The 14,591-nt window shown below is 37.0% G+C and overlaps 3 protein-coding genes across 3 annotated transcripts; all 3 read right to left on the bottom strand.

Moving 5' to 3' along the window:
- Window positions 1-1,150: 1,150 nt before the first annotated feature.
- Window positions 1,151-2,286, bottom strand: LOC114921298 (olfactory receptor 8G17-like). The gene has a single exon (XM_029281169.2). It carries the CDS (start codon window positions 2,281-2,283, stop codon window positions 1,342-1,344), a length of 942 nt encoding a protein of 313 aa, XP_029137002.2. The 5' UTR covers window positions 2,284-2,286; the 3' UTR covers window positions 1,151-1,341.
- Window positions 2,287-4,234: 1,948 nt separating this feature from the next.
- LOC136182417 (olfactory receptor 8G17-like) lies at window positions 4,235-5,403 on the bottom strand. Its single transcript, XM_065963089.1, has one exon. It carries the CDS (start codon window positions 5,401-5,403, stop codon window positions 4,462-4,464), a length of 942 nt encoding a protein of 313 aa, XP_065819161.1. The 3' UTR covers window positions 4,235-4,461.
- Window positions 5,404-7,392: 1,989 nt separating this feature from the next.
- On the bottom strand, window positions 7,393-8,831 carry LOC109998873 (olfactory receptor 8G17-like). The gene has a single exon (XM_020653795.2). It carries the CDS (start codon window positions 8,534-8,536, stop codon window positions 7,595-7,597), a length of 942 nt encoding a protein of 313 aa, XP_020509451.2. The 5' UTR covers window positions 8,537-8,831; the 3' UTR covers window positions 7,393-7,594.
- Window positions 8,832-14,591: the final 5,760 nt, after the last annotated feature.

The following is a 14,591-nucleotide window of genomic DNA, read 5'->3' as shown; positions in this document are numbered from 1 at the left end:
ATTGTTTAACTCAGGAGGAGTCTGTCATCATTACGTCAGGGACGGTATGATTCAAGTGAAACTGTATGCAAGCTACAAAAAGCACACAACTTTTAAGTGCTGGATTAAGAAAAAACAATTCTATTGACCTTTGAATACGACAGTCATGACTCTTCTGATTGTTATAAATGATCTAGAAAAATAGCTCAAAGGCAACATGTAAAATGTTGAACCAAGAAACGTCATTGTTTTAAGAGGCAATATATTAAATTTGATGAAACTTTTCAAAAGAGTTGAGACAGGGTGATGTGAGGTGATCCACTGTTGGATCACCTCTTCTTTTAACAACACTCTGTAAGTGTTTCGGGATCTGAGGAGACCCGTTTCTGTAATTTTAAAAATGTGGAATGTTTTACCATTCTTTCTTTATATAAAAGTCTATTAAATAAATGAAATGACTTTATATAAAATACATGTCCAAACATAACATACATTAACTTGGAAAAAATTTAAATTGGAAAAACTATTTGTCTTTATGTACGGCGTTAAGCTGCTTGCAGCACACACTTTCCACCTCTCTGGGCATCAACCTGTTCAAATATGGTTTAATTAACAGTGACTAAGATATCGTAAATATTATGGGTTAAACTACAGTATATTCATTAATCTCAATACTACTGAGTACAGTGGCTTGCAAAAGTATTCATACCCCTTGAACTTTTCCACATTTTGTCACGTTACAATAACAAACATAAATGTATTTCATTGGGATTTTATGTGATAGAGCAACACGAAGTGGCGCATAATTGTGAAGTGGAAGGAAAATGATCTGTGATTTTCAATTTTTTTTACAAATAAAAAACTGAAAAGTGTGGCGTGCAAAAGTATTCAGCCCCCCTGAGTCAATACTTTGCAGAACCACTTTTCGCTGCAATTACAGCTGCAAGTATTTTGGAGTAGTTCTCTACCAGCTTTGCACATCTAGAGACTGAAATTTTTGCCCATTCTTCTTTGCAAAATAGCTCAAGCACAGTCAGATTGGATGGAGAGCATCTGTGAACAGACATTTTAAAGTCTTGCCAGAGATTCTCAATTGAATTTAGGTCTGGACTATGACTGGGCGATTCTAACACATGAATATGCTTTGATCTAGACCATTTCATTTGGGTATTTGTCTGTATATAGACAGTTGCAGACAGCCACTTTATATTACCACAGTACACTTATGACTTTGTTATTATCAAGCTGTAACACAAAGAAAGCCTGTTATCAGCTTTACTCTTACATATAAAAGGACAAGCACTAGATCAATGAAAATAGTAGAAAGCATTAAAATAAATAACTTCTTTGAAATAGTCTCTGTCATGATGCCACAACTTTCTTGTGCCAAAAGATATTTAACAAAAATTTCCGAATCTCTGTTGACTGTACGCCGTATATAATGGGATTGAGGCTTCCAGGGATGATATGAAATAAAATACTTGACAATTTTCTGTAGTCTGAGTACTGAGGGTAGCGATGAAGAGCGATGACAGACATTCCATTAAACACCATGATGAGATACACAAAGAGGTGAGTGCTGCAGGTCTTTAAGGCTTTACTGTTCAAAGACTTGTTCTTACTCATCAGACAAACTACTGTGATCTTTGTGTATGTGAGAACAATGCTTCCTATAGAGGATGTGAACAAGACCACAGTGAAAGTGATACCATAAACATTATTAATAAAAACACTTTCACAGGATAGTTTAAACAAGGAGGCATTATCACAGTAAGGATTCATGATCATAGACCTGCAGCGGTTCAGACGCATGGTCAGACCGAGAAGAATCGCAACCAAAGCAAAAGCCACCCCCCAGGCAGAAAGTGTCAGCTTCATCACCATTCTGTTGCTCATTATTGTTGTATAGTGCAGAGGATTACAGATGGCCACGTATCTATCAAAAGCCATGATCATAAGCACTGTGTGGGATGTGGTACCAAACATGTGTGTGGTGAAAGCTTGCACAACACATTCAGAATAACTGATGAGGCGCTCAGAAGGTGGCCGCAACATGTCCATCAGCAGACGAGGCACCATGATAGAGTTTCCAATGATGTCATTAAAAGGAAGGTTGCAAAAAAGTAGGTACATAGGCTGGTGAAGGTTCTTGTCAATGAAAACTAGACAAGCAATACCTAAATTTGCAATCATGATAAAGAGGTAGAAGAAAAGGAAGAAGAAAAAGACAGGGTAGAGGGAATCCTTGGAGACATTTAACCCCTCCAGCTGGAGCGTCAAGCTGTTGTAGGTGTAGTTTTCCATCAACCTGAAAGACAAAAGAGCAATCGTAATGCAAAAGGTGTTTTCATGAATTATATTAATTAGAGATTAATTTTATGATAAATTAAAATGTAAAACTAAACAAAACAGAAACATTTGACCTCATATAATAAAACAATGACATTTGAATTACATCATGACATCCAAAGATTGATGCTACCAGGCTCAACAAAATATTAAAGTAACTTCAGCAATAAGCTTCTCTCAGCCTCTTGTGTTCCCGGCCCACTGCTGATAACCAGCAGACAACATCTTCTCTTGTGTGAAGTTTTATAGACATTGTTTAACTCAGGAGGAGTCTGTCATCATTACGTCAGGGACGGTATGATTCAAGTGAAACTGTATGCAAGCTACAAAAAGCACACAACTTTTAAGTGCTGGATTAAGAAAAAACAATTCTATTGACCTTTGAATACGACAGTCATGACTCTTCTGATTGTTATAAATGATCTAGAAAAATAGCTCAAAGGCAACATGTAAAATGTTGAACCAAGAAACATCATTGTTTTAAGAGGCAATATATTAAATTTCATGAAGAGTTGAGACAGGGTGATGTGAGGTGATCCACTGTTGGATCACCTCTTCTTTTAAAAACACTCTCTAAGTGTTTCGGGATCTGAGGAGACCCGTTTCTGTAATTTTAAAAATGTGGAATGTTTTACCATTCTTTCTTTATATAAAAGTCTATTAAATAAATGAAATGACTTTATATAAAATACATGTCCAAACATAACATACATTAACTTGGAAAAAATTTAAATTGGAAAAACTATTTGTCTTTATGTACGGCGTTAAGCTGCTTGCAGCACACACTTTCCACCTCTCTGGGCATCAACCTGTTCAAATATGGTTTAATTAACAGTGACTAAGATATCGTAAATATTATGGGTTAAACTACAGTATATTCATTAATCTCAATACTACTGAGTACAGTGGCTTGCAAAAGTATTCATACCCCTTGAACTTTTCCACATTTTGTCACGTTACAATAACAAACATAAATGTATTTCATTGGGATTTTATGTGATAGAGCAACACGAAGTGGCTCATAATTGTGAAGTGGAAGGAAAATGATATGTGATTTTCAATTTTTTTTACAAATAAAAAACTGAAAAGTGTGGCGTGCAAAAGTATTCAGCCCCCCTGAGTCAATACTTTGCAGAACCACTTTTCGCTGCAATTACAGCTGCAAGTATTTTGGAGTAGTTCTCTACCAGCTTTGCACATCTAGAGACTGAAATTTTTGCCCATTCTTCTTTGCAAAATAGCTCAAGCACAGTCAGATTGGATGGAGAGCATCTGTGAACAGACATTTTGAAGTCTTGCCAGAGATTCTCAATTGAATTTAGGTCTGGACTATGACTGGGCGATTCTAACACATGAATATGCTTTGATCTAGACCATTTCATTGTAGTTCTGACTGTATGTTTAGGCTCGTTGACCTGCTGGAAAGTGAACCTTCTCCCCTGTCTCAAGTCTTTTGCAGACTCTTAACAGGTTTTCTTCTAAGATTGCCCTGTATTTGGCTCCATCCATCTCTCCATCAACTCTGACCAGCTTACTTGTCCCTGCTGAAGAAAAGCATCCCCACAGCATGATGCTGCCACCACCATGTTTCACAGTGGGGATGGTGTGCTCAAGGTGATGTGCAGTGTTAGTTTTCCGCCACACATAGCGTTTTGCATTTAGGCCAAAAACTTCAATTTTGGTCTCATCCGACCAGAGCAACTTCCTCCACATGTTTGTTGTGTTTCCCCACATGGCTTGTGGCAAACTGCAAACAGGACTTCAACAATGGCGTCATGATGCTGTTTGTTCACACAGTTATCAACAGCTAGCACGTTGGAAATAAGTGACTGGACTTTTCTGTCTTCATAGAAAAATCCCCACAGACACATTAAAAGAAAACTTGACTCTTTAGTTAAAATACTTTATTATTTTAATTATTGATGGAAAACAAAAAGGGTATTTGTCTGTATATAGACAGTTGCAGACAGCCACTTTATATTACCACAGTACACTTATGACTTTGTTATTATCAAGCTGTAACACAAAGAAAGCCTGTTATCAGCTTTACTCTTACATATAAAAGGACAAGCACTAGATCAATGAAAATAGTAGAAAGCATTAAAATAAATAACTTCTTTGAAATAGTCTCTGTCATGATGCCACAACTTTCTTGTGCCGAAAGATATTTAACAAAAATTTCCGAATCTCTGTTGACTGTACGCCGTATATAATGGGATTGAGGCTTCCAGGGATGATATGAAATAAAATGCTTGACAATTTTCTGTAGTCTGAGTACTGAGGATAGCGATGCAGAAAGATTACAAGGCATCCACTAAACATCATGATGAGATACACAAAGAGGTGAGTGCTGCAGGTCTTTAAGGCTTTACTGTTCAAAGACTTGTTCTTACTCATCAGACAAACTACTGTGATCTTTGTGTACGTGAGAACAATGCTTCCTATAGAGGATGTGAACAAGACCACAGTGAAAGTGAGGCCGTATACATTATTAATAAAAACACTTTCACAGGATAGTTTAAACAAGGAGGCATTATCACAGTAAGGATTCATGATCATAGACCTGCAGCGGTTCAGACGCATGGTCAGACCGAGAAGAATCGCAACCAAAGCAAAAGCCACCCCCCAGGCAGAAAGTGTCAGCTTCATCACCATTCTGTTGCTCATTATTGTTGTATAGTGCAGAGGATTACAGATGGCCACGTATCTATCAAAAGCCATGATCATAAGCACTGTGTGGGATGTGGTACCAAACATGTGTGTGGTGAAAGCTTGCACAACACATTCAGAATAACTGATGAGGCGCTCAGAAGGTGGCCGCAACATGTCCATCAGCAGACGAGGCACCATGATAGAGTTTCCAATGATGTCATTAAAAGGAAGGTTGCAAAAAAGTAGGTACATAGGCTGGTGAAGGTTCTTGTCAAAGAAAACTAGACAAGCAATACCTAAATTTGCAATCATAATAAAGAGGTAGGAGAAAAGGAAGAAGAAAAAGACAGGGTAGAGGGAATCCTTGGAGACATTTAACCCCTCCAGCTGGAGCGTCAAGCTGTTGTAGGTGTAGTTTTCCATCACACTGAAAGACAAAAGAGCAATCGTAATGCAAAAGGTGTTTTCATGAATTATATTAATTAGAGATTAATTTTATGATAAATTAAAATGTAAAACTAAACAAAACAGAAACATTTGACCTCATATAACAAAACAATGACATTTGAATTACATCATGACATCCAAAGATTGATGCTACCAGGCTCAACAAAATATTAAAGTAACTTCAGCAATAAGCTTCTCTCAGCCTCTTGTGTTCCCGGTCCACTGCTGATAACCAGCAGACAACATCTTCTCTTGTGTGAAGTTTTATAGACATTGTTTAACTCAGGAGGAGTCAGTCATCATTACGTCAGGGACGGTATGATTCAAGTGAAACTGTATGCAAGCTGCAAAAAGCACACAACTTTTAAGTGCTGGATTAAGAAAAAACAATTCTATTGACCTTTGAATACGACAGTCATGACTCTTCTGATTGTTATAAATGATCTAGAAAAATAGCTCAAAGGCAACATGTAAAATGTTGAACCAAGAAACATCATTGTTTTAAGAGGCAATATATTAAATTTGATGAAACTTTTCAAAAGAGTTGAGACAGGGTGATGTGAGGTGATCCACTGTTGGATCACCTCTTATTTTAACAACACTCTGTAAGTGTTTTCGGGATCTGAGGAGACCCGTTTCTGTAATTTTAAAAATGTGGAATGTTTTACCATTCTTTCTTTATATAAAAGTCTATTAAATAAATGAAATGACTTTATATAAAATACATGTCCAAACATAACAATACATTAACTTGGAAAAAATTTAAATTGGAAAAACTATTTGTCTTTATGTACGGCGTTAAGCTGCTTGCAGCACACACTTTCCACCTCTCTGGGCATCAACCTGTTCAAATATGGTTTAATTAACAGTGACTAAGATATCATAAATATTATGGGTTAAACTACAGTATATACATTAATCTCAATACTACTGAGTACAGTGGCTTGCAAAAGTATTCATACCCCTTGAACTTTTCCACATTTTGTCACGTTACAACAACAAACATAAATGTATTTCATTGGGATTTTATGTGATAGAGCAACACGAAGTGACGCATAATTGTGAAGTGGAAGGAAAATGATATGTGATTTTCAATTTTTTTTACAAATAAAAAACTGAAAAGTGTGGCGTGCAAAAGTATTCAGCCCCCCTGAGTCAATACTTTGCAGAACCACTTTTCGCTGCAATTACAGCTGCAAGTATTTTGGAGTAGTTCTCCACCAGCTTTGCACATCTAGAGACTGAAATTTTTGCCCATTCTTCTTTGCAAAATAGCTCAAGCACAGTCAGATTGGATGGAGAGCATCTGTGAACAGACATTTTGAAGTCTTGCCAGAGATTCTCAATTGAATTTAGGTCTGGACTATGACTGGGCGATTCTAACACATGAATATGCTTTGATCTAGACCATTTCATTGTAGTTCTGACTGTATGTTTAGGCTCGTTGACCTGCTGGAAAGTGAACCTTCTCCCCTGTCTCAAGTCTTTTGCAGACTCTTAACAGGTTTTCTTCTAAGATTGCCCTGTATTTGGCTCCATCCATCTCTCCATCAACTCTGACCAGCTTACTTGTCCCTGCTGAAGAAAAGCATCCCCACAGCATGATGCTGCCACCACCATGTTTCACAGTGGGGATGGTGTGCTCAAGGTGATGTGCAGTGTTAGTTTTCCGCCACACATAGCGTTTTGCATTTAGGCCAAAAACTTCAATTTTGGTCTCATCCGACCAGAGCAACTTCCTCCACATGTTTGTTGTGTTTCCCCACATGGCTTGTGGCAAACTGCAAACAGGACTTCAACAATGGCGTCATGATGCTGTTTGTTCACACAGTTATCAACAGCTAGCACGTTGGAAATAAGTGACTGGACTTTTCTGTCTTCATAGAAAAATCCCCACAGACACATTAAAAGAAAACTTGAGTCTTTAGTTAAAATACTTTATTATTTTAATTATTGATGGAAAACAAAAAGGGTATTTGTCTGTATATAGACAGTTGCAGACAGCCACTTTATATTACCACAGTACACTTATGACTTTGTTATTATCAAGCTGTAACACAAAGAAAGCCTGTTATCAGCTTTACTCTTACATATAAAAGGACAAGCACTAGATCAATGAAAATAGTAGAAAGCATTAAAATAAATAACTTCTTTGAAATAGTCTCTGTCATGATGCCACAACTTTCTTGTGCCGAAAGATATTTAACAAAAATTTCCGAATCTCTGTTGACTGTACGCCGTATATAATGGGATTGAGGCTTCCAGGGATGATATGAAATAAAATACTTGACAATTTTCTGTAGTCTGAGTACTGAGGGTAGCGATGCAGAAAGATTACAAGGCATCCACTAAACATCATGATGAGATACACAAAGAGGTGAGTGCTGCAGGTCTTTAAGGCTTTACTGTTCAAAGACTTGTTCTTACTCATCAGACAAACTACTGTGATCTTTGTGTATGTGAGAACAATGCTTCCTATAGAGGATGTGAACAAGACCACAGTGAAAGTGAGGCCGTATACATTATTAATAAAAACACTTTCACAGGATAGTTTAAACAAGGAGGCATTATCACAGTAAGGATTCATGATCATAGACCTGCAGCGGTTCAGACGCATGGTCAGACCGAGAAGAATCGCAACCAAAGCAAAAGCCACCCCCCAGGCAGAAAGTGTCAGCTTCATCACCATTCTGTTGCTCATTATTGTTGTATAGTGCAGAGGATTACAGATGGCCACGTATCTATCAAAGGCCATGATCATAAGCACTGTGTGGGATGTGGTACCAAACATGTGTGTGGTGAAAGCTTGCACAACACATTCAGAATAACTGATGAGGCGCTCAGAAGGTGGCAGCAACATGTCCATCAGCAGACGAGGCACCATGATAGAGTTTCCAATGATGTCATTAAAAGGAAGGTTGCAAAAAAGTAGGTACATAGGCTGGTGAAGGTTCTCGTCAATGAAAACCATAAAAGCAATACCTAAATTTGCAATCATGATGAAGAGGTAGGAGAAAAGGAAGAAGAAAAAGGCAGGGTAGAGGGAATCCTTGGAGACATTTAACCCCTCCAGCTGGAGCGTCAAGCTGTTGTAGGTGTAGTTTTCCATCAACCTGAAAGACTGATGGAAAATGTATAATGCGACAGGTGTTATAAATTACATCCATTAAAGATCATTTTGTGAAACACTGATGTTAACACTACACAAAACAGAAACATGAACTTTTCCAAGATATTACCAGTGATGCTTCCGTAAGTGATCCTTCTAGTGAGACATACAAACAATAAAGAACTATATCAAATTCATATGATCTTGACTTGATCAAAAATCATGAGCAATCGTGAAGATGTTTCCATAGACCTACCCTGACTGCCTTTAGCTTCAAACTTCTTGTTCCTCCCACTTCCCTGCTTTGAACATCTGCAGGCACCAGCAAGATGTTGTTCTTAGGTACCATGTTTTATGGACAGGATTTCGCCTTAGGGAGTAACTTGTGTCTTCAGCATTTTGGAGTCCAAGTAGAATTGACCAATCACGTTAGTTTTCATGTATACAGGAAAAACAGTCTGTAAGGAGAACAAGCAGGCTTAATGAAGTCCACCATAATAACATCCTGCCTCCCATCTGTGGTCATCTCACTACGATTTTATCTTTTTAAAAAGATTTTTGCATGTGAGTGCGGATAAGGATCTAGTTCTAGATCAAACATTTCAACCTAAGCATACAATCTGCTTGACACCATCTGCAAGGCCAATCAACATTTATTTTCAGACTTTCTTGTATACATCAGAAATATTTTACCAGAGCTCCATTCAACAGACATTTTAAAAGTTGTTTTTTCTTTCTTGAGGACAGACCTGACAAAGCTTGACTTGACTTTTTACAGATCTGTATCATTATGTTATTTCAGCAAACTTAAGATATTAGAGTAAATAAGAGTAAATCACAAGAAAATCTGTTTCTTTTTCAGATTCAGAAATGACTGGTCAGCAAAATATTGTACCTGTACCATCAGTGCAACAAACGCTTTTGCCAGAGGACTCTCTCAACAGCTTATGGCTGAGAAGTGGAATTCAATTTGACTTATAATCAGTGTCCTTGAGGCCTCTGAGCTCCCAGGGGTCTCAGTGACCAGCAGGTTAATAGAAATAAAAACTGCCATGAGGCATTCAGGGTCTACAAGCAGGGAGCTGCCCTCTGTCTCTGAAGACACTATAGCCTGTAACAAGGTCTTCTCATTGTACTTTCACTTCTCTTTGTGTTCATTATGTCCCGCTTTCTATCTACAAACCTGTAGAAGTGTGTGCTGTGGAAAGGCTATCTACAGATTTTTAAAGCCAGACTGTCAGCATGGACGTCATCCTGAAGGTTGTTTGAGGTTTAAAGGGATAATTCGGTAGTTTTGGCCCTGAGAAACTGTTTAATATTTGGGTCTGTTAGGCTACCGCTTGCTACTATTAGCATCCAAGCACAGGTTTTGCTTTACTTTCTCAACATTTAAGATTCTTCATTCTGTCGTTGTATTTAACACATTTTCTGCAAAGCGTTAAGACGGACAGAGTTTTAACAAAGTTTCTCTTCCTCAAAATCAGTCCACGAGACTTTGTTTCTGAGGTGGAGAACTGTCAATTGCTGCACAGGTTTTGGACGTAGTTTTCTTCTTGTAAGCTAACTTCCGCTAACTGGCAAGGCCCTAAGCTCATGTTACTCTCCTGAGAGGTTAAAGGTCAAACTCAAAGTCTTCCAAGATTAAGATGCTACCCAGAGAATACAGGATAGGAAGCAAGACATCAGTGTGACCATCGACGGGTTAGCTGTATGTTTTTACCCATCCAGGCCTCCAATTCACCCAGATCTTTAACTTAAAGATTGGTTACTGATAGAGAGCAGTTTATCTTTAAACCATTGTATATGTTTATCTTAATGCAAATTGTCAGGACTCCATATACCGTATTTTCCGCACTATAAGGCGCACCGGATTATAAGGCGCACCTTCAATGAATGGCCTATTTTAGAACTGTTTTCATATATAGGGCGCACCGGATTATAAGGCGCACCTTCAATGAATGGCCTATTTTAGAACTGTTTTCATATATAGAGCGTACCGGATTATAAGGCGCATAGAATAGAAGATGCTGCAGTCAAACGTTTGACTGGGGTTGCGTTATGCATCCACTCCTCTTCTCCCAAACGTGGAGGGGAACTTTTCCCTGATTCAGTAAACACGTAGTAAAAGAAACAGTCTGATACCACTAAATCAAACGTTAGTGCATTCACAATATAGTAACTCTCGAAATTGTTCATTCATTAGTGCATTCACAATAACTCAACGTTGTTCAAACGTTAATGTGCATATTCACAGTATCTCCCAGCCTTGTTCAGTTGTAAACACGTAAAAGAAACACAGTCTGATACCGCTAATTCAAACGTTAGTGCATAACTCAACATTGTTCAGTTACGTACAACACGTAAAGCTCACTTTTTCAGTTCATTCCCCGTCCACGAATCCCTCGAATTCTTCTTCTTCAGTGTCCGAATTGAACAGTTTTGCGAGTACGGCATCCAACATGCCCGGCTCCCTCTCGTCATTATCCGAGTCAGTGTCGCTGAGCGCCGTGTACAACCAGTATGGATCAACCAATTAACCAATTGATCCATATATAAGGCGCTCCGGATTATAAGGCGCACTGCCGTTTTTTGAGAAAATTAAAGGCTTTTAAGTGCGCCTTATAGTGCGGAAAATACGGTAACCGTTTTTGTCAAAAGGTTTTCACATCAAAATTAATCAAAAGTAGATTAGAAGTTTCCTGCTGGGAAGCCAAGACAAGTTAGCAGACAATGCTAGATCATACATGACGTGACTCCCAGGAGCTTAAATTACCCCCTCCTGTAAACAGTGTCACCCTCTGAGCTCTGATAAACATCTAGTATCATCCTCTCTTTGCTCTCAGAGGACTAATTACCATCAGAAACTGTTGATAAGTGTTTACTTAGTCAGCAGCTCACAGTGGACCTCATTAATGGTCGCCTCTGTTTCAAAAACATTAACACTCATTACTGGCTGCTGTGGTAACTGGAACACACAGTGATGAAACTGGTGGACCACCAGGGGGCAGTGTTAGTCCCCTGAGCGCCCAGCATGCAACATATTATTGTTTAACAACTGTTTTGGCTTACTGTTGACAGTTTCTATGGCAAAGTTTATGTCATGTTATTCTTTTTTTTTTTTTTTTCTATCTCAGTTCTTCTCGAGGAAAATGAACAAAAACACAACAGTAGAAACTGTACTGGTGTAAAAGAGGGGGAATTCACCAATACTGGATTGTGGCCACATATAGCTCGTCCAGAAGAGAAAAAAAAAAACATTTCCATACCCATACTGCATTTTTACGCACCCATGTAGGGGAGTAGGTTTGCAACATAAAAGTAGAAAAAGATGTGTGTCTTCCCCTGTCCCTAAATCGAAGACAGAACATTGAAAAAAAAGGAATTACAATAATCAAAGTGTAATTATAAATAATTAAGCAAATAATGGCTCAGAGTGAATTACAAGCAAACTATAAAACACAATTTCTGATCATGAAAATAATTGATCCAAGATTCTTCTTTTCTTATTATTCACACATATAGAACAGAGTAGTTATTGTCTTTGTGATGTCATGCTGTGTAGATTTGTTCGTGCAAACATGTGGTACAAAAATGACTTCACAATTTCACAGTAATAATAAATACTGAGAGTGTGAGGGGTTTATGTTACTCCCAAGAGACTGTTCACAGATTATTCCAAAATTAATTGGTACAGATTAAAAAAGAAAACACTTTTTAAATGTTTGGACTAAAATGTAGCTTTTTGATTTTTGTGTTTTGTGATTTGATCAGGAATGCCACATATTGCGAAATCATTTTTATTGAAATTGAGTTGTTCAATGCTATGTTTCTGAAAGGTCATGTAATGTGTATGTAGCTTCATGAAATGTTCATTTTAAGATCTCATTTTAACGTGGGACAATTAGGGCCAGGCATCAGAAGAAAATATATCAGATAATCAGGTAATAATAATAATAATAATAATAATAATAATACTTTATTTGTATAGCACTTTTCTATACAAGTAACAAAGTGCTTCACAACAGACAATAAAGGCAACAGGCAGGAAGTAAACAAACACAATAAAATCAGACTAATAAAATAAAAATAAAAACAAATAAAAGGAAATCACAGAGTAAAAGCATTTTTTGTAAAAGAATGTCTTAAGTAGAGAAGTAAAACAAGGGACTGAAAGTCTGATCTCCTCTGGCAGGCTGTTCCAAAGTATAGTAGGCCTATCTCCTGTTAAAACAGTCATATGTCTGAAAAAATGTAGTTCTGTTTGTTCATTCCAGCTCAACATTAACCCGGCTGGTACTGATGCCAGAAAAAGTCTCCTTCATATTATTACACAAACCATACATTTATATTTGTCAATATTGCCTTATTTTTTATATCGTACGATTCCTTACACACACAAACAAACATTTCCATTTGCTTTAATTTATTTCAATTTCTTTATGAGACATTTTTGTACTTATACAGTGATGACTTTTGTGTCATGAATTTTTATTTCTTGTTTCAGTCAATACTATTTGCAGATCATTCAAAGAGTAAGATTTGCACTTTTATGCTGGTGACAGCAGAGAATGAAGGGAATGGTCAAATAATAATCTGTTATATCTTCCAAAGATAATAGTCTTTGGAAGATAAACATGATATGATTGGTGTCCTCACTTTAAAAAAATGACAGACCTATATATTAGGGCTGTCAAACTTGATTAATTGATAAATTTTAATTGGTAACTGTGATTAATTGCACTTTTATAGCATGTTTAAAATTCCATAATTTGGCATTCACAATAAAAGATTGGTCTTTATTTTGAATTTGTACTGTCTTTAGCTGAGAGCACTTTACTTGCTGTTTGAGTTCAACACTGCTTTTATTTTGAAGTACTCATTACATATTGTGTGTGTGTGTGTGTGTGTGTGTGTGTGTGTGTGTGTGTGTTTTGAAATCTTGTTTCACTGTGAACGTCCAGTCCAAATTTGGTGACACTGATATTGTTTTACAGAGATACATGTAACATAAGACAGAATCTGTCCCTTTCTGAGAAGCCTCAAATTTCACTCTAAAAAGTAAGATGCAAAAAAACAACACAAAAAAAGCAATTTTGAAGTAAAATACTATACATTTCATAAATTGGTCAAGTTAATTTCATGAAAATATATAGTTGTGCTTTGTTCTAGCCTCTTGTTGCGGTATCTCAATGTATGGGCACCCAAGTATAGAGTTAGATCAGTCTCAATATTCACAAATGCACACAGAAGGATTCACAAATGTATTTCAATGCACACACAAATATATTTCATCAATTTAGCAACGCTAAAGTGATCACATTAAAACATACCCTTGAATCTATATGCTACTGTGATTGGCTGAATAGGAAGGAGACATCTGGTTGGCTACAGACATTTCCCTGCTGGAAAATAATGCATTTGTGAATCTAACCACGGCAGAGGAGTCTCAGAAGTCACACACACAAATGCAGTGAGGTTCATAATGACAAACAGTTTGTAAATGCAGACTGAACATATATGTTTGTATATAAATGGAACAAGATACAAATGTGTTTTTTTAATATATATATGTATATCATATATTTGTGGATTTCTATTAGTACATATATATAAAACTATAAATAATTGTGTGTGAATCAGAAATACATTTGTGAATCCTTCTGTGTGCATTTGTGAATATTGAGACTGATCTAACTGCATACCCAAGTTCCTCTACTTTTCTCTTCACATCCACTGTGATACTCTCTTAATATGACTGCAGCAGCAGCGCCCTCTGGTGCTCACAAACCAGACTACCACTCTAACAGGAAGTGAGAAGTACTCAATTCTGAACTATCAACTGCCTATATTCCTTATATTGAGAAAAACTAAGTAAATCTAAAAACAAAGTAGGCTAAAATGGAATATGCATCATGGTAATTTTGAAGATTGACAATAGAAAAAAAAAGCTAAACAATTCAAGAGGAAATATCAGTTTTTAAAAATATATTTCATTTGTTTTATGAATTAAGTAAAACTTTCCACAAACCACAGTAACCAGAATTATTATAATAAA

This window comes from Labrus bergylta, chromosome 14 (assembly GCF_963930695.1).
Source record: "Labrus bergylta chromosome 14, fLabBer1.1, whole genome shotgun sequence".
Lineage (NCBI taxonomy): Eukaryota > Metazoa > Chordata > Actinopteri > Labriformes > Labridae > Labrus > Labrus bergylta.
Note: the sequence above shows the minus strand (reverse complement) of the source record. Positions and strands in the feature narration are given on the sequence as shown.